At 39.2% G+C, this 23,030-nt stretch overlaps 1 protein-coding gene across 3 annotated transcripts in view; it reads right to left on the bottom strand.

Annotated features, from left to right (window-relative positions):
• Window positions 1-23,030, bottom strand: part of adcy9a (adenylate cyclase 9a) — a 48,982-nt gene that overhangs the window by 14,584 nt on the left and 11,368 nt on the right. For all 3 annotated transcript variants that reach the window (XM_084711343.1, XM_084711328.1, XM_084711336.1), the window contains exons 2-4: window positions 2,113-2,300; window positions 905-1,012; window positions 473-747 (exon numbers count right to left, since the gene is read on the bottom strand). In XM_084711343.1, coding sequence (XP_084567469.1) covers window positions 473-747; window positions 905-1,012; window positions 2,113-2,300 — 571 coding nt within the window. The remainder of the gene's footprint in view (window positions 1-472; window positions 748-904; window positions 1,013-2,112; window positions 2,301-23,030) is intronic.

Below are 23,030 nucleotides of genomic sequence, written 5' to 3'. Positions count from 1 at the left end.
CAATGATATCACATGGCGTTGTGATGCGTGTAACATTTTTATTCAAACTTTAAACATGGTCTTAATGAAACTGAATTTTTGTGTCTACACCTATCCAAACTGTGACCATTTCACAACATTTCTGGCTGATGGTCCCATCCTTAATAAAGAGCCCAGATCAGCTCTACATTTCTGCCTATTAAAAAGAGGTTTTTCCACGTCACAGTCTGTACAAATAAAACTGAACTGAACTGAACAAACCACATGTTATAAACAGCTTTCTGGCAGTGTCTGACAGAAACAAAGTGTACCTTGTACTTAAGTATGAGACACCAAAGGGCAGTGACAAAAAACGGAACAACAGAACAGGTTGGGATAGTTGGGATACAAACCCTCCAAGGGTGACTTAGTCCATCACCCTAATCAGACATAATCAGTCACACTTGAGTGGTGTTATCAGTTCATAAATTCTACCTTTAACCTCTTTGCTCACCTGTCCTCCCTGATAACATCCACAAAATGGGCGTCGCTCTTTTCTCTGAAGTTCTTGGCACGCAGTTGGATCAGGGCAGAGTGATCCATGCCTGTGCCCGCTGCCCCTGTGCCTCCAGCCGTGCCTAGACTGGTGCCAGTCCCCGTGCTGGTGCTCGTCTTCTTTTCTTTCTCCTGGAGCATGTCGCACAGGGAGCTCTGACTGGCTCGCACCGGGTCCTCCAGCGGAGGACTCAGGAGACCGTTGGCTGCCCTGGGGCTGTGACCTGGGATGAACTGGATGGTGAGGAGGGGATGAAGAGGACGAAGAAGAGGAGAGGGAGAAGATTCAGAAGTTGGAGGAGGATGCTTGTTGAGTAGCTTAAGCGACAAATGCCTGAAGGGCTGCTTGACACAAGCGCCAGTGCTGGCACTGTTTATGCATGTGTTGTACCTTGGCACTGCTGGTCTTGTGCTCCTCCTGGCAGCCATTCAGCACAGCCACATCATCACCCTGTTCTGTCCCCGTAGACAGGACCACGCTACGGGACACACAGGGAGGCTAGAGGAAGACAAAAGCAAAGTGGAGAGAGATACTGACAAACATGACACATAGAAGCTGTTTGATGGAACAAACAGGGTTGGGCAATATATCAATTATATTCATTATATTTACGTATATGGATGTATATAGCAATATAGCAGATGGTCATATCGCCACATGCACATTTTCACTGTTTCCACTGGCCATTGCTGAGGGGCAGAACACAGTATAATAGTTACTGACAGGCTATGTACTGTGTTTGCTGCCATAGAAGAGAAATAAGAAGTCCCTGTTTATGTAATGTTAGTACAGCATCTTCCTGTGCTCTTCACAGCAGAGCTGGGCCATGAAAAGCTAACTTAGCTAAATACAGGTATGAGTAATTGTGAATTCTTTATGCTGTGGCAGGAAAAAAAATCTCATGAGAAAACACAATTGATCATCTGATCGCATTTGCTTCTCTAAAAAGTACCTGAAACCTTCAGTTTTAGGACATTTTAGTTGTCTTTAGCCTGACTGATAGCAGCTAATGAGCTAGCTCATTTTCACAACAAAACCCTCTAGATCTCCATCACACAGGTTACCCACATGCCCACCTGCTCAGCCTGTAGCACAGGTGCAGTGGGTATGTAATTCAAGTCCATTACTTAAACAAAACTACTAATACGCCACGTTGAAAATACTTCACTACAAGTAAAAGTTCTGCTCTCTAAACTTTACTGAGGTAAAAGTATGTCATTATTACAGCAAAATTTACAGATGTATTTGGTTTAATATTACTGCTGCATTAATGCGTACGATGCATTTCACTGCTATAGATGTTGAAGGTTGTACTCATTTTAGCTACTTTATATACTGTTTAGAAGTTTAATCTACAACAAATTCTGCATCATATTCTAGAAGATCATATGTTTGTACTATTTGAGAATTTACTCAATATCTATTAGAGAAAATGTGTATATCAAGATATGTATCGGAAATTGCAGAATAGCCTAAAAATGTTGAGATATTATTTAAATACTGTTGTTACAACATCACAACAGATTTCAGTCACATGTTAAATGTAAAATAATGTAGCATAGGTATCCACCCTCAGCTTTTAGTTTCCTCTGACTTACCCCGATTCTGTCTGGTGGCTGGCGGGACAGCAGGGACTCAGCAGCCTGAGCCCCCCCAGGAATGAGGTCCGGCGTGCGGGGCTGAGGACAGGACAGGTTGACCCCGACCCCTGACAGTCCCACCTGAGAACAGCCACACTGCACATCGTGCTCAAACTTCCTTCCCGAGATCAGGTAGGTCTTCAGCCCTAAGAAGGAACACAAACAGAAAATCACGACTTTCATAATTTTCTTGCTTTGACTTAAAAGTTTTTAAGCATGTTTTTAAGAATTTAAAAGAGGACAGCACACAAAAGAGAAATTATTTCCAAAAGAGGGGTCCCACTTCAGCACTCAAGTGTTTTGTTGTCATTCACAGTAATCAAAATTGTTTTTCTGGATCCACATTAGTCACTACCATAGCGACTACTCTTCCTGGAGTCCACACAAGTAAACGTAAAACATTCAAACTGTAAAAACAACTAAAAAATCCAAGACAAAAGGAGACAAAACAACAAGAAAAACTACAATAACCAATCAATGAATCTACACCAATAAAACTACTAATGACAGTAATAACAATGGTATATTTTTATATCTAAAAATAGTCAGTAAGGCATTACTAGTGTATAATCACCTGAAAATCAGAAACATTGAGTTTTCGTTCATGAGCTGTTTGTATCTACAGAGGATGTGGTTGATCCTCCATGGAGGCTGCCATATTGAACTGACATGTTTTTACAGTAGCCCAACAGACAAACCCCACTAGATGCCACTTAATCCTACACACTGGCCCTTTAGCAGTCCATCTCAGATGTCTCTCTGGTCTGGTCAGTTTTCAAAATAAAAGACCCCATGTAGACTCGTGATCATAAAAACAGAAAAAAAAAATTCCAACTACTTAGCTTATCTATCCATGGTAGAGGCACAAAAGGCAATGAAGACTGACAAAATCAACAAAAATCTAAGCAAGTCAACATAAGTAGGCGGGCAAAACTCACTGCTGGTGGGTCAGGAGGCCCAGTGGAGGACGGATCAAAACCGCAGTGCAGACACGATGTGCCCAGTGGAATTATGGAGTCACTACCACTGTTGATGGTGATGCTGACAGCACAATCTTTTTAACAACACAAGAGGCTGGAACACCACAAAGTCATGAGCAACTTGTTTATGCCAAACCGTCACTGAGCAACAAATCCTCCAATGTGAGGACATCTGCAGACTCTAATCTAGTGCTGAAATATTTGACAGGACAATTAGTCATCATTACTTTGATAACTGATTGTCAAGAGAGCAGACATTTGCTGTTTATAGTCTCAAAGATGTTACAATAAGCTTGCTTTTCTTGGATGATGATCAGACAAAATCTGATATGAAATCTCAATCCTTCTGGATGTCGTAACAACTGAGCAATGAGCTGTCAAAATTCTTTGACACTTTGCGAACAAACCTTTCACTTGTGAAAACAGTGGCTGAGTGCAGACATGCCTTCATCAGCCAATCACCAGCCTCTCTCTGTTGATGCACACACACTGACAAACAGGTGGTAATGCAATACTGGGAGTTTCACCAACTATGTTTGCACATCAGCCCAGAGCTCTGGCCATGTTCACACTGGTGTAGTGCCAACAAGGAAATATACAAACAGTGGATTAGAGTGGTGGCCTGGAGCCAGCCCGCTATCAGTCTGTCCAAACACACAGTAACCTGACTAGCTGGCCTCTTTGTTCAAACAGCAAAAGGTGCTAACCTTGTTAACGTGGTGATGACTGGAGGAGCAAGTGCAGGCCATGCAGGGACCTGGTCCAGGAGTCTTTACAGGCTCCCTGCCACTAACTGATTGCTGATGTTACATTTCATTGGTATGTGCAGTATTTACTCTAAGAAGGAACCCCTCATTTGGCATTCCTGCTCCACTGGCACGAGTTGTCCCAACAACACAGACTGAAGCCAATTTTCAATGCTTCTAAGTTTTGGAATCCCATTCCTTCATCAGCGACTTTTCAAGCATGCGAGATAAGAGATTCCCGGACAATGTACTGTAATAATGCCTGCCTAGCTCAGCTATGGCTAAGATTTTTGAAGATTTTTGACAAGAATTTTACCTCGCAAAATATGGGAGTTGCTGGTCTACCGCTGCTTTGATCTGTTACTTTGTTGGTGTGATTTCAGTGAATCCAAATTATCCTTTTAAAAATCTGAAGTCACACAGTAACACATGCAGTGGACTTATTTCGCCCCCACTGCCTCTGTCATCTCTCAGACATCTAACAGAGAGACAGCAACTTTGGCGCAAGCTGGAAACAGACCAAGCAGCACAAGTGACACCAAGGTGGCCAGCAGATTGTAGCAAAGCTTTGAAAACAATTGAATAATTGCAGGCAAAGCTTCAAAGCCCAAGACAAGGTATTCTGGACAGCCCTGCTGTAAATATAATGTGTTACTCATAGTATAGAAGAAAGTTGCATCACAATTTTCATTTTTTATTAAAAATAAAAACTATTAAACTTGTGATTATGTGACATTTGTTGTGATCCATACCAAACAAACACGTTTGGGGTGTTTTCCGTTTAGTTTGTAATTCATCTGTGGAGTGAATGAGCCCAAGACAGGGAAAGGTAAGAACACAAAATAAGATAAATTCACTGGAACTATTCTTTAAAAAAAGTTGATGCTGGCCCTCTCACACACAATAGCATTAAACTTCAGCAACATTTTTAAATACATATTTATTTATACTGACAGGACCTGTCATGGCTTTATTGGACTGCTCTCTCTTCGAGGCAAAACAGTTGGAAAACGTATTGACTATTCTGAGAATGATCCATCCAGTGAGACTCCTCATGACCCGACGATATGCTGGTCAACCGACATGTAGTTTTTTTATTCAACAGAAAAAGGGAAAGATATGTGACGATGTGTCAGTCTGTGTAAGTGTGACTGATGAGCATCCGACCCATATGTGAAGGCATGTGCGTCAGTCTGATGCTGAGTGGGTGTGTTCATGATCTGGTTTGTGTGCTGCAGTATATTTGCAACATTTCTAGCGAGTCTATCAACCACACACACACACACACACACACACACACACACACACACACACACACACACACACACACACACATAGCCCTGACTCCCCTCATCTAAAGTTTTAATCTCTCCATCTCTTCTCATACTCCCTTTCTGTACAAGTTACTCCTTTAATTCTACTCTCCACCTTTGACACTTTTTAGTGAGTCAGTGTAGAGGAAATCTAATGTAATTACAGAGTTACTACTTCAATACTTCGTCATAGCTGCAGTGGCACTACTGCTGCCCCCCTGGTTTTCACTTTAATTAAATTCAATTTCTATAATTTGATAAAGGGTTGATCTGCCATAAGATGCACCAGAGTTCAAGTTGGCCATTTTGGAATCAATGTGCATGACTGAGTTTCACCACAGTAATTTTGTCCTGCTTCCCTGTCTGCGTAAAAAAATTAGTTATGAATGTGTAACTAACTAGAACTTGGGAGTCTTTGGAGTCTGGGAGCACTGTGTGTCTTGTTCCGGGTCCTGGGACAGTGTAGACCTGGCATGCATCCTCGGCCTTTAGACCAACAACAGCCCTTACTTAGGGGTTTGAGTCCTTTGCCAAGCAGGCGACAAAGGCCATTCATGGGACCTCGACGCATTCAAACAGACACACACGCACATACACTGTCCTCCAAAGGTTCACCGCTCTTCTCTGCTGTCCATTAGCTCTTTGGCAAGACTTGCGCACTCTATCAGCCTTTTTAATGGATGTTAACAGGGGTCTCCTGTGCAGCAAGCAAAGCATACAGCTGTTAATTGCCCCATAATCAGATACATTTAGTAAAAATGGGGATTACTGATAGGATTACAATTTTAAAATAATGAACTATATCCTATCATGCACAGTGCACACACAGTTGATTCTTCATCATCATGGCCTCGAGTGAAAAATGCTTCACTGGGTGGAAATTTCTCCATTTTTTTCTTGAAATCGATCAACTATTAAATTAAATCTCCATCTACTTTGATAATCGATTAATTATTTTGGATCACTTTTTAATAAAAAAAAAAAGAGGCCAGATTCTATAATTCTAGCTACTTACAATATTTTCTGATTTTCTTTACTCCTCTATGACAGTAAAATTAATATTTTTAAGTTCTGGACAAAACAAGACATTCGAGGATGTCGCTTTGGGAAACAGTGAATAACATTTTCACAATTTTTCTGACATTTTATGGACCAAAACTTTAATTGCTTAATCCATGATGATGATGATGATGATGATGATGATGATTATGATGATGACGATGACGATGATGATGATGATAAATGATAAAAATAATTGTTGTTACAGCCCCAAAACACTATATTAGGCTAAACATTTTCACCATATTTTATATTTTGGTAACAGTAACAAAGTAATCAAGTTACATTTCTGTAATATTTTGATACTTACATTACATGAATGACTACATTTTTTAACATGTTATTAGTAGACGTACTGGATTACATTTTTTAAGTAACCCTCCAAACCCCGCCTAATGATGTCTCATGTGAATCTTTCTATTTTGCTCTTGATCTCCAATCACTCGCTGTCTGTCACACACACACACACACACACACACACACATAGAGCAGGTCACCGTCACAGACAGAAGGTCAACGTGTTGTGAGAAACAGTTTGAGCAAGTTAATGTGGGCTCGTGTAAGAGCGGACCTTTTCTAGAGAGAAAGGTTCACAGGTAAAGAAAGTTGCTCTTTTATATTGCTATCAGTTCTTTTAATACACAGAATACAGTGTTTGCCTTCTGACAGAAAGATATATTAAAACATAAAGATACACATATAACAATGTCATTTTTGTTCTTCTCATCATTCTGTTCCAGTAAAAGCCTGAACCCAGACATGTAACTATCTGCTAGTTACACGTTGTTTAACTGATAATTCCAATAAAAATGGAAGCTAGCAAAAAAAACCAAAAACCTTCAAAATCTGAGCCTAAAAATCACCACAAACCACAAAACTAAGTGTGATGAAAGTGAAGAGAGGTGACAGAAACTGAGCATAGGTGACAAACCCTAATGGTACGTACAGACTACCAGCGACAAAGCATCAGGTTACAAGTCATTTTCACTGAAAGCCAGTGATGTGAAGCCAGAAACTGATGTCCTACACTTGTCACTACAGGCCAGACATGCACAGCATGTTGAGCTGGCCTTAACTTTTTTCAGCGCTCTAATCATGATGCATCAGTGACGCATGAACCAGTCACGTCTCTGTTTCACCACTTCCATATCCCGTCTCCTCACAATTCCCGCATCGTGTAAACAATGGAAGAAACATATTCTTGATTTGTATAGTCTCCATTTTTATTTAACCCCCTTGCTCTTACCTTAATAAAATGCAGCTTGACGATTCATGTTCGCTGACTCTGCACACAAGTAATCATTGACATCAACAAGCGCTAAGCAGCACTTCACTGGCGACTCGGCGACAGTGTAGCTGTTCACATTCGGTCGTTTTGTGGCTGCGTCGCCAGTAATGTGAACATACGATAAGCCACCCCAGCACACTGTGGAGTGTGCAGGGCAGGTGGCACACTGCAGCAGGCTGGCAGGAGAGATGCTCCGTTGCCTGCTTGGATTTTACAGGCCTACCTGAACAGAAACTTGTGGAAATCTGATGTTTTCATGTCAGATGCTTAAGCAAGGCTTTAAAATACACGTTTTAACTGGTAAAACACATTCATGTGGGCCTGTATAATGTGGCACGGAGCTAAAAATAAGTATAACAGGCTATGCTTTACATTGACATGAACAATTTAACTTATTTAATATGTCTATTTATGGCTCCAAGTTGCAATTTGAACTGAAGTACTAATTTTTGCACGCAAAAGTGCTACCTATTGCTGCTTTAGAACTTACATAAAAGTAACGGCTCCTGTAGATGTTAAAGTACAAAATTTATCAAGCATAGTCCACTGACAACAAGAGCTTTCATAGTCATAGTGCATAAAATCTCTCTCTGTGACCTGTCAAGTTTAAAAGACATTTACAAACAGTTACAGTTACTTACTTCCAGTTTGTAGCTGTCTGATTAGCCACTGAGGTGACAGAAGAACCACAAATGATTTGAAATTGATGAATTAGAGATTCAGAGGAGATAGCCTCCGAACGCCGAAGAAATGGTGAGGGGGAGGAAAGGGGCGAGAGTACTTTGAAGGTCACTGAGTTTAGCATGCCTCACATAACCCACATTCCTTGTCTACTTCCATTTCAGCTTCATAACTTTATCAACAGTCTGCTCTAAACTCTAAAACAGGCCTTGAGTTGTGAGGGCATTTAAAGGCTTGGCATAACAGACACTGAAAAATTGTAGTTTTCCGACCATCAAGTGCACAGTAGGTTAATGTGTGTGTGCTTGAGTGTCGACTAATTTTCAGATATACAGCAAAGTGCCACATGTACTGTATCTTCTGTGCATTTATATGAGCTCTAAGGCATAACAAAGCTTATCCTTTGCTACTCAGTTTGTGCTGCCAAAGTCACTGAAACACACTGTAGAGCTGTTTTTGTTTGTGTATCCTGCATGTGTGTGTGTGTCTTGTGTATCGATCTTTTTCCAGGCTCTGTTAATGCAGCACTCTGGGAAAGAAACCGGCACTCTAAAGTCTCAATGCAGCTCAATGGTTTTTATTGATTTATTCAGACCAGCTGGCTGGAGCAGATACAGTTCAGCTGAGGACAGCTACTGCCACTACAATGAGACACAAAAACACACACAAAGACAGAAATACCCCCACACCATGAACATAACAAGAACATAAAAGTGACTGTTGTTTATTTTCTCGATTAATGTCCATTAAATGTCAGAAAATGGTGAAAAATGTCTATCAGTGTTTCCTAAAGCCAAAGATAACTTCCTCAAATATCTTCTTTTGTTCACAACTCAAAGATATTAAGTTTTCCTGTCATACAGGACTAAAAAAACAGAAAATACTGACAGTCTAAAGAAGACATTTTTATCAACAAGTGTAGCCAAAACAATTAATCAATTATCAGATTAGCCGGTGATTAATTTAACAGTCAATTAATAATTGAGTACTGGATTTAGATCTAGTTTTAACAGGTTTTTCCTTTAATTTGTCCCTCTTTCAATAAATTCACTGGGTAACAACTACAGTAATCTGTAGTATAACAAACAATGTTTCTATTCGTATTCTCTCTTTACTAATTTATTTGTAAAGACCAGTCAAATTTTATTTATACAGCTCAAAATCACAAATCACAATTTGTCTCAGAAGTTTTACAATCTGTACAATGTATGCCCTCCTCTGTCCTGTTTAGATAAGATAAAACTCCTGCAACAAATCCTCTAACAGATAAAAAAAGAGACCTCAGGTAGAGACATGCAACAGATAGAAATGCAATAGATATAGTGTGCACAGGACAGACCAACAAAATCAAAGTAAATACAAAATACGCCAAACAAAATTTCTATGCATCTAAAGTTGCCTCCGCTTCTAAAAATAGACACATCTATGCCATGTATCGCCCTGCAAAAACTCTGCACCAAACAGCTCATATAAATGTTTCATTTGGTTGTGTGTGAGCAGGTATGTAGAAACACCACACAAACCAAATCCCCCATGAAGGCAAAGTTCTTTACACACAAGACACCCTTTCCAGGAAATATGCAGCATCTGTCTGTCTGAGACATACTGGATAGACGACACACACACACACACACACACACACACACACACACACACACACACACACGCACACACATACACACACACACACACACACACACACACACACACACACACACACACACACACCACATGCACAGTAGGTGTATACACATGAATGCATGAATGAATGAATGAACAGAAGAATGAATGGAGAGGAAGCGTAGCTGAGTCGTCACATTCCACATGTACACCCTAAGACCATACACACCATAGACACACACACACACACACACACACACACACACACACACTGACACACACAGTAAAAGATTTTCCTAGGAACACAGCCCAACTCACCAACACAGCCATGCATACTGATACAAACACATTAGTTACATTTGTTGGGGCGCAGATCGTCATTGGTCCGTATGGATCACCTGGCCTGCATGTAATCTGTGATCTAAACGAAGCCATCAGAGTCAGAAATACAGTTTTACTGTCACTGTTACTTTTTAAAATCATAATTCTCTAAATCCCAACGCAGAGTTGCTGTGAAAAGACATTTTACTCTGAAGCGCTCTGTGTGGCATTGGAGTCTGAAAAACAGGAGGACCTCACCTCACCTCCACAAGTGAAAGTCTGACCATGACTTCTGCCATTTTCACCAGAGTGACTGGGAAACTGGGCATGCTGTCATCATAAAAATAGATCATAAGATTGTGGTGTTTACTGAAACTTCAGTGATATCTGCTGCTTGGCTCTGACACAGAGCTCTGCTCAGCAGCTCTGTTTCTCTGCCTGTCTGTGCTACAGTGCGTCTATGTTGATTGGCTATTACTTATGACTTTTAACCAACCAGATAGTGCTGTGGATGAAGCACTGAAAGAGACTACAGTCAGTGTAGTAAGATTACATTGTACAGTGTATAATTATCTATTATGTATGATAGTATACTATAACACAGTACAATATCAGAATCATTATTATCATTATTGTATAGTATATTATTAGTAATGGTAATAGTATTTACCATAACTATGACTGCTACATCAAAGCCAAGTGTATTATTAGACCATAATGCAATTTTTTTCCCTTTTGCTGATCCGAAAAGTGATCCAATCCATGACCTGAAACTGAGTTTTGTGATCTGTTGCACCCCTAATGAAAATAATTGAATAATCAATTTATAATCAATTATTAAATTAATGGCCAACTATTTTAATAATGAATTCATTAATCCATTTGAGCATTTTTTTAAAAACAAAAAGAGTCAAAAGTCTCTGATTCCTCCTTCCTAAATGTCAATATTTTATATTTATTTTCTGACTTTTCATAGATCAAACAGCTGATCGATTAATCGATTAAATAATCAACACTAATGATGAAAATATCACTAATTGCAGCCCTACATTGCACATCTGTGCTTACAAACATAGCTGTTCACATACACACACGTTCAGGTAAATGAAAACACACACACACACAAACTCCAGACAGATAATTCATCTGAAAGGCTTGTGTGCAAACTCACACATGAATTAACACACATACCCTCTCAAAAATGTGTAAAAACGCGCGCACACACACACACACACACACAAACACACACACACAGGCCCTCCTGTGAGAGTGTCTGGGTGAACCTTTTAGACTAAAACTGACGTTTTAGACAATCCCCAGAGGGCTGTCCCAATGTGGACTCTGCACTTCCTGAAGAATGACCTTTGACCTTATGGCAGCTTCCAACCACATGATCAAAACCATCCCCACTGACCCAAAGGTCGCCGGCTCCCCGTCCGGTCCCACACACAGAAAAATGAGCATGTGTATGAATGTGAAAGACAGAGGGAGACAAAGGAAGACACACAACATTTACTCAAGCCAATTAAGCACCAAAACAACTTAGAATTGACCTAAAAACTGAAGCAGAAAGAGACAAATGAAGGCAGGCCATGACTTTATGTCCCCTTCTCTCCTTGAGCTTCATCTAACCTTTTCTCTCATTCTTCACTTTCATCTTGCTGCTTGGAACAGTCAGAAAATAAACAACTCCAAACACTAAAAATAGACTTCAACTTGTTTTCCCTTTTCGCAGACTTGACCTTCCGACTGTCCAACTTCTACTCAACTATCACGCTAACCATCGCCTTCAACTTTTTCTCTTTTGTCCTGCCAAACCTTACATCTCTCGCCGCCTCTCGCTACCTATCTTTCTATCTAGCTACACTGTCTTGTCTCAGCTGTCTCGTTCTCTCATTTTTTAGCCATCTTCCTTTCACTTAAACTTTCTCTCACCGGTCTTTCTTTCTTTTTTTTTTTACCCCCTCCCTTCCCTACCCTCCAGTTTTCTCCCTGGTCAGTGGCGGGTCTTGAGAACAGGCCTCATGCAATAGCAGATGCCTCCATATTTGGACACGCTGATGGAACTAAGGGATGAGGCTCTCACACGATCCTCCTTCAAATACCCTCCCATTCCTCCCTCCCGTCCATCCATCCCTCCCTCCCTTCCCTCTTTTGTGCCATCATTTTGGTCCAGGGAGTTCCTTTTTTTCTCTCCTCCTCCTTTATCTCTTTTTTAGAATCAGACTCTTGGGATTTAATAAAGCATCTATAAGCGGCATGGATCACAGTCTGCATGGCTATGACTTCTTAGGTTTGAGTCAAACACATGACCTTTATCACAGCATCCCCAGGGTAGGGTAGGGTATCGAGAACTGGTTCTAACTGGAACCAGATACGAAAGTTTTGAGCCTAGAACGCAATGAGAAAGAATACCATGTGCAGATTTATGCTGCCAAAAATCTGGTGAAAGTAAAGGTGTTTTTTTCCCTTTTGCACTCAAATAACATGACATGAACTGGAATGAGGATTGAAAAACAACATAATTGGAATCAGAATTGACAAAATCCAAGTGATACCCAAACCCTAGTCACCCCCCTCCCCTCTCTTCTTGTTGTTTTCCACTGTTCCAACATTTCATCTGTCTAATCAAGACAAAATGGTTCAGAGTATGTATATCCCTTTTTCATCACCATCTGTTTATCAATGGCTACTTCCCTCTGAACATCCAAAATGTGTGTGTCTTTGCGTGTGTGCCATGTAGTACACTGGGCTGACAGGAACAGTGACGCACTCCAACTGTCACTGCGTCACTCTGATAAACACACACGCACACACACACAGCTGTTAAAAGACATTTCAGTGTCTCACTTCACAAAGGCTCACAGTTTCTCTCAGGGAGGCTGTCGCTCAGCGGCAGACGACAGTCCTTGAGCAAGAAATGACCAACCTGCAAAGGGAACGCCAGTAACGACTGGGGTGTCACTTTGTTTCATGCTTGTGCACACACTTGGCCAATGATTAACTCTAACCATGCAGGTAGACTCAAAGCCCCCAGGGGACTGCTCCTTCCTGGCTTTGAACCCAGTTTGACATTAAGGGCACCACTATTTCAATATTAAATCAAAAATCAATTGAAAATACGAGTAGAAATTAGGAATCACTCAGAGTATTTTTTTTCTCCACCCCCGCTTAGTTTGAAAATGTAAATGGCAGTTTTCAGAGTATAAAACCAAGGGTCCTGTTCATCTTTACAAATCAAGACTCACTAATTTAATAACAGCATGGACATTAGTACTAAAAAAACCCATCAAATCTTGAATTTGGAGGTTTTTGAAACCCCTATTTGACATAGAGCTCAATTTGATCATTACAAATCATGTGATGCACACAGCGACTTTTTCCCATACGCTTAGTTTCTCCATTTCTTCCATTTCTTACTGAAAGAAAAAAATATCCCCAAGTCATAATTATGAGATAAAAAGTCAAGATTATGAGATAAAAAAATCGAAATTATGAGATACAAACTGTGCACATGCTGCAGTGGTGCTGTCTTCAAAGGAGCCTCCATCACCTTTCAGGCACATCCATGGCATGCATGGCGTGCTAGTGATATGTTAAATGCACTAAATAAGGGAACTATTACAGGTGACTTTTGTAAATGTTAGGCGTTTGGTATAATTATATAAGTCTTTTAATCAACACTTCTTTGTAGTTGTGATCATATCTTTTGACTGTGAAAGAACCATATATTGTTTATTTGATGTGGCTTGCATTAATATTTTATGGTACAATTAGGTGTGTCTGACTCAAGTAGGGAGGCAAATAATTATTTACAGTCAATTAAACGGTCAATCATTTTCTTGATTAATTTACTTTTTTATCTCATAATTTCTACTTTTTTTTATCTCATAATTATGACTTTTTATCTCATAATCATTACTTTTTATCTCATAATTTCAACTTTTTTTAAATATCATAATTACGACTTTAATCTCATAATTTCAACTTTATTTATGTCACAATTTCGACTTTTATCTCATAATTTTGACTTTTTATCTCATCATTTGACTTACCTTGTGGATATTTTTTTTTCAGTGGCAGATACGGGCCTCCATAGCAAAGAGCTAACTGGAAGTCAGCCAGTGGAAGTCTCTCGTCAACATGCTTATGGCAGCCATTCTCAACCAGTGGAGACTGGTACTGCCAAATTGTTATTTATTTATTTATTTTTTTAAATAAAGCTAGATATTTTTAGATCTAAATGTGCTCAAGAATTCAATTAAATAAAAAAGGTCATATTGAAATGCATAGTATCAGTCAGTTACATTTGAATATCACCATGGCAATCGTGACACATCGTTAGTTAGACACAATGTGTTTTGCCATGGTTAGCTAGCTAACATTCCCATGGATGCATTGACAGAAAATGGATCAGTTTTTGAAATTTAATAGTGATGTGCCAATAAAAACTCCAAAGCGTGAGGTGAGGAAATATGACTGTGAATACATTAAATTTGAATTTATAATTTTTGTCATATTATATTGTTTTTCTAGTTTATTTGGGAAGGTGGTCCTTTTTGAACTTTTTTTTAACAATCAGAAGTAGACAAAATGTTAAGAACCCCTGCACTGTGAGCTGCTGCAACCAAAAGAGCATTTTGTCCAGGTAATTTTGGCTTTTTTGACTTTCCATACCAAAGAACAGAGCCCCTCCTCCAACATTTCCAGTTATACATCCATTGCAGGCTAACAGTGTATGGTATTAAAATGCAGCAGGGTGACAGATGACAGACATCCTTATAAGGCCTTCTCTTCACAGAACATATTTTTATGGGTGCATAAATGCACTTGAATTGCATGGTCTCATTTGGGTCATATAGTCATTGTATGGGGTGATTCATTCCAGTGTATGCCATGGATTCACAATGCCCCTCATCAACCACCCACACACACACACACACACACACACACACACACACACACACACACACACACACACACACACACACACCTCCTCCGCTGCCCTAAACTAGACTGTGGGAAATCCTTGGGAAAGGGTCATGACCAGAAAATATGCTCCTTCTGCCTTCTTCTTTTTCTCTCTCTCCCTCTCTCTTCTGTTCTTCCCTCTAAAGTCACACAACTCTCTCCACCCACAGACCACCAGGGAACTGAGCTTTACATGCTGTTTATGGTAAGACTTGACTGATACAGGTTTTTAAAGACCAGTAGTTACATTTTGACAGATATCTCAGATATTTTGTGCCAAAATGTAGCATCTGAATAGCAAACAACAAAATATTAAGACCTTCAAGATTATTTTTAGTTTCACTACTTTGCATCAACATTCAACACTTATTCAAGGATAAATACACAGTAAAGAAAAGAGATGTTGATTTATCCACTGAGAGTAGCCTCGATTAACCAGCAAGCAATGAAATCCCACAAAATGCTGTGAGTAGTGATGCAAGTTTGGTGTGCAACTGTCTAGTCCTGACTATTCCCCTGCAATCATTCTCCGCCTACAAATACTAAAGAAAACAGCGTCATGTTAGTACAGTGAGACCAAAGGGCATGCTGGGAAACTAACTGGGAAATTATTGACTGAAGAAGGCTGGGTGAGGGCAAGTTAGCACAACTTGCTGAGTGCGACTTCTAATGAAGTGATGAGAGAAAACTGGTACTGTCGCCATAAGAAGCACTCGACTATCACCAAACCCACTTTTTACATAAAAATTAATCAAACATTCAACAACCTGATTTTTGTGGGGCACTTTAAAGCAGGGGTATTCAACTAAACAACTGAGGTCCAGTTAGAGAAAATTTCCTAAAGCAAAGGTCCAGAACATCAGAATGTCTAATTTGTGTTATGATTTAGAGTGATATATACTGAAGTAGTGTCGTAGTTGTATCAACGTCTACATCAGGGGTGTCAAACTCATTTTGGTTCAGGAGCCACATACAGACCAATTTGATCTCAAGTGGGCCGAACCAGTAAAATTTTTTCTATTACATTACTTTTGCTTTATTTAAGAACAATGGTAATATACAAAAGAGAAGATAAGACAGGTCTATCAAATGAACAACTATAAATTACTAAAGTAAAAATTCTCAGTAAAGTAACTTTATTTTTACTGTAGATTTACTTTTACTTTACTTTCTACTTTTTTTTCAAGTACAAAGGTCAAAGTAAAGGTAGTAATGTCTGCAGAAACCATAAACAGAAGATGGAACTAACTCTTTTAACTGAAACAGTCACCAGAATGTTTTGTTCACATGTTAAAATCACAACATTTTTCTTCTGGAGCAGGACAGACGCTCCCAGACCCCCAGAGGACAGGGGACTAGTTTACCAACATGTCACCTTTTTCTCCTCTTATGAGTTTGCAGGTCTGTATTTAGTCATCAAAAATAACGACAAGAATACCATTAAAGTTACAACAACAGCAATAAAAATGTTGATTTTTCAAAAAAGGAAACAATAACATGCAATTTTTTTTAAATTATAATTAAGCAAAAACACTAATACCACAATGTAGAAATATCTAAGTAAAGAATGTGAGTATTTTTTCCATCACAGCAGGTCAGTGATCAGTGTTTCAGTGACTCTCTGTGGATCAGTGAATAGTGTTTTATTTATGGCGGCCCGCCACATTAAAAACATCGACACCACGATATGATTTTCTATTTTTGGAGCTGCGCACGATGTTAAACTCTGCAGTGTTTCACACACAGACTTTATTTGTGTGAACACCCAGGTTTGGTTTGTCACCAATTTTGTCATTTTTATTTTTTAATCAGTCCGAGAGGACGACGGTATCAGTGATTGATTAGTGATCAGTCTGTCCTCCTCTCCTTCCTCACCTGTTCACTCTGCTGTGAGAAGATCTGAAAGTTTCTCACAGAGAAACACAGACTCTCCTGTTTTACATACAGGCCTCCTTATACAGTTGTTTAATTTTATAAGTGCATCTGGTTGGTGATGATGTCATTAACCATCACGTTAGTTTCTGTTGTAATAAACTCCGTCATTAACAACAGTCTCCTCCACACGCAGCTTGTCTGCAGTTGGTCTGTGCGTCTCCTGATCAGATAAACCAGCGGCGGAAAGACTAGAAAAGTTGTGCCAGTTAAAATAGAAGCGTCCCGTCAAAATTTAAAATCAAAATGTACTGGTTATAGGTCCGGGTCCGTATAGGACGGCGTGTGGGTCCGGACTTCGACCGCGGCCCGTCTGTTAGGGACTCCCCTGTTTTAAAGGGACAGTTGACCCCCCCCCCCCAAAAAAAAAAATTTTTTTTCCTGTTTTGATTTTTTGTGTGAATTGTACAGTTTTGGAGATATTAGCCATAGAGATGTTGGCCTTCTGTCCAATATAATGGAACTAAATGGCACTCCGCTGTGTCTGTTTCAAAAAATTTCCAGGACTTTCTTTCTTTTTTTCCAGGACTTGTGCTGTCTAGCTCCATTATATTAGACAGAAGGCAAAAATCGCTACAGCCAATATGTCCAAAAGCAACTCACACCAACACAGTATAGATGGATAAATAGCACTACAGGCCAAAGGAAAAATATGTATCTTTGATTTTGGGGTAACTTGTCCCTTAAAGCGACAATCGATTCGGACACAACTGAGTAAGTAAACAAATACACAATGTAATCTGTGCAAATTTTTTTTTACTTCATTGTAACTTAAAATAGGGACAATATCAACACAAAAAATACACATTTGTCTGATACCCTGTCTTGTCATGAGCCAGTCAAAGATTTGAGCAAAGTAATTCATTGCAGTGTCATTTGTCTTGCTTTCTCCACGTACGCCTTGACATATCAGGTTTGTGATTGCCCAAATCTCGTCCCTAATTTCCACACATAGACTATAAACTCTCTTTCCCTCTCTTATAAGCACTTCAGCTATATAAACCAGTGCAAAGGAAGCTCATAGATTTTTTAACAGGCTTGAGGCCATGCTCTGCATCTATTATTCAGAACAGCCGTTTAACACAGCACCACTCCAGAGTACTGTGGTTGGCAGACACACACACACACAAACACACACACACACAACAACCAGCTGCTGTTGCCACACTGGCACACATACAGCTGTCTCAAAAGTGGAATTTTAAACAGTTGTCATATTACACAGGAAATACAGAATAATTAACAGGTAAATGGAGGATATTAATGTGCTACAGACAGGGATGAAAAAAATTCCAGGATTTACTAAACCACAAAAAAATCTGATCATTAAGACTGTGTTTGATTACCATTTGAAAAACCCACAGTAAATACTGTCCAGCATTAACAAAAGTTAAAAAGTCTCCAGACGCAGCATTAACAAAACACTGACATCGCAAAACACACAATGTAAATTCAAATTATTGACATGTTTTAATATAAAAGTTGATAAAATTATTTTTTGTGTGTCAGTACTTTTTTTCAAATTTGAACAAAACCATGATAGTTTTGGTTACTATAATACTGATATGAAATTTTTGTATCGTTTAATCTAGCTACAGGAACACGTGGCCCCATGTGTGCAAACCCAAAATGAAGTTTTTCAGAAACCCCTGACTTAGCCTTGACACACAGACACGCACACACACAGTTGTTGATCCCTGTTATTCTAACAGTCATACAATCTGTATGAGCTGGTCAATTAGTAACAGTTCGACAGACGTGTCAGACTGGCCTTGGGGCCACAGGAAGAGAATTATCAGGACTATCCAGCAATGTGCATGACAAGGCAGAGTCCAATATCCAACTCTGATAGAGGACTGGATTTTTATTGTATATTAACATGACGTGTGTGTTCATGTAAGCCAGCTTTATCAATATCTACCAAATGTTGAAATATTTGCTGGGTATTTTAAGCAACACTTTTCTCTGCCAGGGCAAAACAGATGGTGGACTAATGCCAGTAGAGACAATAAAAGTCACCTTGTGTGTATTATTGGCAATATAATAAATCACGGTAACATGCAAGAAGTTCAAGAAAAGTGTAACAACAAAGGGCAATACAACAAACTAATTTCACCACTTCAAGCAGAAGCAACCGATTGAGTGCCAGGACAGCTAAAAATCCTACAAGGAGAGCTCAACAGCTGTTGTGAGTTCTAATTCAAAAATATTTTTCAGCATTTTGTCAAGAGTATTGTTATTGCATAAATAATGCTGAAACATTGTGATATTATTTTAGGGCCTATAGTGCCCACTCCTGTGAGATAATACTTTAGTGCCCGACAGTAAAATACACACGTGCAAAGACATTGTTATGTCGACACTGTGATGTAATTCTTTGAATGACAACTCACATACAAACATGGACATGTTCTATCGCTGGTGTCTATCACACAAACACACATACAGACACATGCTGGAAAGACTGGATGGACCTGTCAAAAAGATGAAATACAATAAGTGCTGGTGACTCATCTGCTTGGGATTTATTTAATTGCAGAAATTAACTCAGACTTGTAAACCAAAAATAGAAAGGTGGATTACATGAACAGCAAACTGCCAGGAAAGACTAGAGAAAGATAAGGTGTGTGTGTGTGTTTCTGTGCGCGTCTGCACACTACACATGCAATTGGGCTAGGACAGGGTTGGGCACGCTTATCAACACTGAACACACACACACACACACACACACACACACACACACACACACACACACACACAAAAACATTTGACTCAACACATTCTTGAGCAACAGGAATGACAAACTTCTAGTGAAATATATTGGGTGGATGAATAAAAGAAAGTAGATTAGACAACCGTGTGGGAGAGGGAATGAGTGAGTGACACAGCAGATCCATTAGGAGAGAGAGAGAGATGTGGAGAGAGGGTTATTACACGTCTATTAGGACAGAATGTGAGAGATAAAGGAAGAAGGCTATCTGTAGAAAGCTCCTGATATCAGTGCATCTGGCCTCTGCTTGTAGTCTGCTGGTTCATTAGCTGCTGGCTGTCACTGTTAAATTATGATTTAGTGTCAGATCTCCTGGAACACACACACTGCATTAATGATAATGGAATAAGGATGTACCTAATATAATATTTTTTGTTGGTCACTGATAGCATTCTAAGCGCTGTTATTTTTGTTTAGCAGACCGTTGCTATGTGTGACAGACTGCTGTTATGAAGAACAGACTCTGGAGGAGCAATAAAATCATTGTTCAGTCACTAAAATAATTAATAATTATTTAAAAATTATTAAAAAATCATTTTTGGCACATCACCATCTAACAAGCAGGATAATGTACAGTGAACAGGTCACTGTTGTGGAAAAAAAGCTATAAAAACAACTTCAAATTAAAATTTTGTGTCAAATTATTATCATTATTATTAATATTAGCTTGTAAGTAACTGGCACGATAATGTACAGTGAGCAGGTCATTATAATGAAATCCTGAGAAACGCAATTTTGTATGCACAGCTGTATGTAAACAGGAATATTCATTTCTTTATCCATGTAAACAGCTTAGTAGGAATACTGTCTTTTCAAAATAAAAGCAAAAAGCAGAATATTTTGTGTATGTTAATGGAATCATTATTGACAGAAAAATACCCAGCCTTGAAAGCTTGGAAAATGAAGAAGAGCCACCAACAAAATGCTGGTAAAATCTGCAGGAAGCTAGTAGTTTTGCCTCACTCACCAGTCAAAATGAAGCTCAGTGTAAGTTCAATCAGGAAGACTTTCTATTACGCTGCCTTCATTCACAACTTTCCTTTACTCCGTCTGTCTTCTCCTATTCACTCTAATCAGCTGTTTGTGGGCATTCACCTTCCTCTCTACTATCCAATCAGATTTTGCCACGGTCGCAGTAGCCAGTCAATTTGCTGCTGCCAAACTTTAAATTGCCTCTGTCTTTGCTCCATCAGTTGTCATTCAGCCAGTCACACGACCCTCCTCCACCCCTCTCTCCTCCAGTCATCGGACCCAGGCAGGAGTCCGGAGCCACAAGATGTTCACCTCGATCCTCCTCGACGCCCTCTCCTCCAGTCTTCAGGTCCAGGCAGCAGGAGTCCGGAGCCACAAGATGGGGTCAATGGGGTCTAACCGCCAAAGACTTTTCATGTTTCATATCTCATGCATGTGCCAATAAACCATTTTCTTTTACTCTTAGTTTCTCCTGATTGAAATACATAATGGTAATCTAATGAGTGGGTGATGAATTTTGAAGATGCATTAAACATTTGGCTGGTGAACAAAAGAAGTTGCATCCTGCTGGAAAGTAAAATCAAGATATTTCCAAGCAGGCCAATGCATATGATATGAGATTAGAAAATAGTTGGCAGTTATGTGTGTTCTCTTTAGAACAATAAACACTAGTTAATCAATGCTGTAATATGTATAATTGTTTGGATGACTAAAAAATATAAATCTGAATCAAATCCAAATCCAAAACAAAATCTAAAATATCAAAATGATTCACATTTGCTAGTTTTCATTTGTTTTGAAGAGACAGGAGGAGAGAGGAAGCTAAGAAAAATAGCATTAAAAATAGTATTTTTTGAAAAAAAAAATTACAGATTACAGATGATCTTAAAACCTTGCAGTGACAACATTGCTGAAAACCAGTGAGGTACGAATAGTGTAACCACATGAAACAACACCATGTTGGGTCACAGGCCTCAGGGCAACTGTCTCCTCTCAGCTTTATACAGAGCATTGCTCTGATACAAACACACATATAACACAGACACGGGGCAGGAAAGATGAAGCAGAGAGTTCATACTGATGGTTGGAGGAGGGGGGCACTGCTAAATTAGTTTCTATCCTCTGTGAACTGATAAATCTCAGTATACATACATGTGTGTCTGTGTATCTAAGGTACAAAGACTCTGATCAGTCATTTTGCCCTGGATGTCTTATCTTTATTATAAAACACACACACACTCTGTTTGTTCTGTTTTGGGATCATCAAAAGCCAAAGATCTGAGGAGGAAAAGGCAACTATGATGGAGCAGAGAGATCAAACTTACTGCTGTCTGTCTCTGCTGCAACTTTGTACTGCTCACCTCTTCTTCTTCTTCTTCCCATGCACCGTAATAAAATTTGATTCTACTGCAAATGGCTGAGAAACTTTGGCTGCAGAAAGTAAACACGAAAAACTTCTTTCTTTCTCCTTTACTGCTGTCAAGGTGCTCTTTCAAACTCTATCAAAGGAGATTTTCAGAGGTAAAGAAATCTGTCAGATTATGGTAATGTATTATGTGATTCACACATTTAGTATTTTATCATTATCACAAAGTTATTTATCATTGTTTTTATTTATAGAATATTTGCAAAAAGGAAAGTGGAACCAGCCAATATTTGTTAGGTTGTATCCCTGTTAAATATACAATCTATGGTTAAAGAGAGACCCCCCACCCACGCCATCCCAGGCCTGGGGAATGCAAGACACACGCAACATTGTAATTTGACAATAACAAGTGATGGTCCTACACTGTAAGTTGACTGGCTGTTTATAACTGTAAATTGTCTGTCAGTGTAAAGTTAAGCCTGTTATCGTGAAAACAAAAGCCCACTGCTCTGAAAATACGCAACTTGAAGTTGGAGTTCAGTGATTGTCTGTCTCACTGCCTGCCAAACACCATTAATAAATTGCTTCATTTAACTGTTATAAACAACTACTCCTTCTGCAAGGTTATTAATGATTCCTTACAACTCATAAACAGACACTTGCTCATTCTGTGAACTATTGGCAAGAATTTGAACACTAATTACTGTGAAACAGGCAAAAGAAAGAAAAAACAGTTATTCCAGCATAGTCTAAAAATTTCAAAAATTTCAATGACAAAACACATCAATGCTGGTGTGAATATTGACATTTCTTAAATTTATATAAATCAGAATTTTGTGGGTTGAAAATGGCTCGAA

Source organism: Lutjanus erythropterus, chromosome 3 (genome assembly GCF_056507025.1).
Source record: "Lutjanus erythropterus isolate fLutEry1 chromosome 3, fLutEry1.hap2, whole genome shotgun sequence".
Lineage (NCBI taxonomy): Eukaryota > Metazoa > Chordata > Actinopteri > Lutjaniformes > Lutjanidae > Lutjanus > Lutjanus erythropterus.
This window is presented reverse-complemented; position numbering and strand designations above follow the sequence as displayed.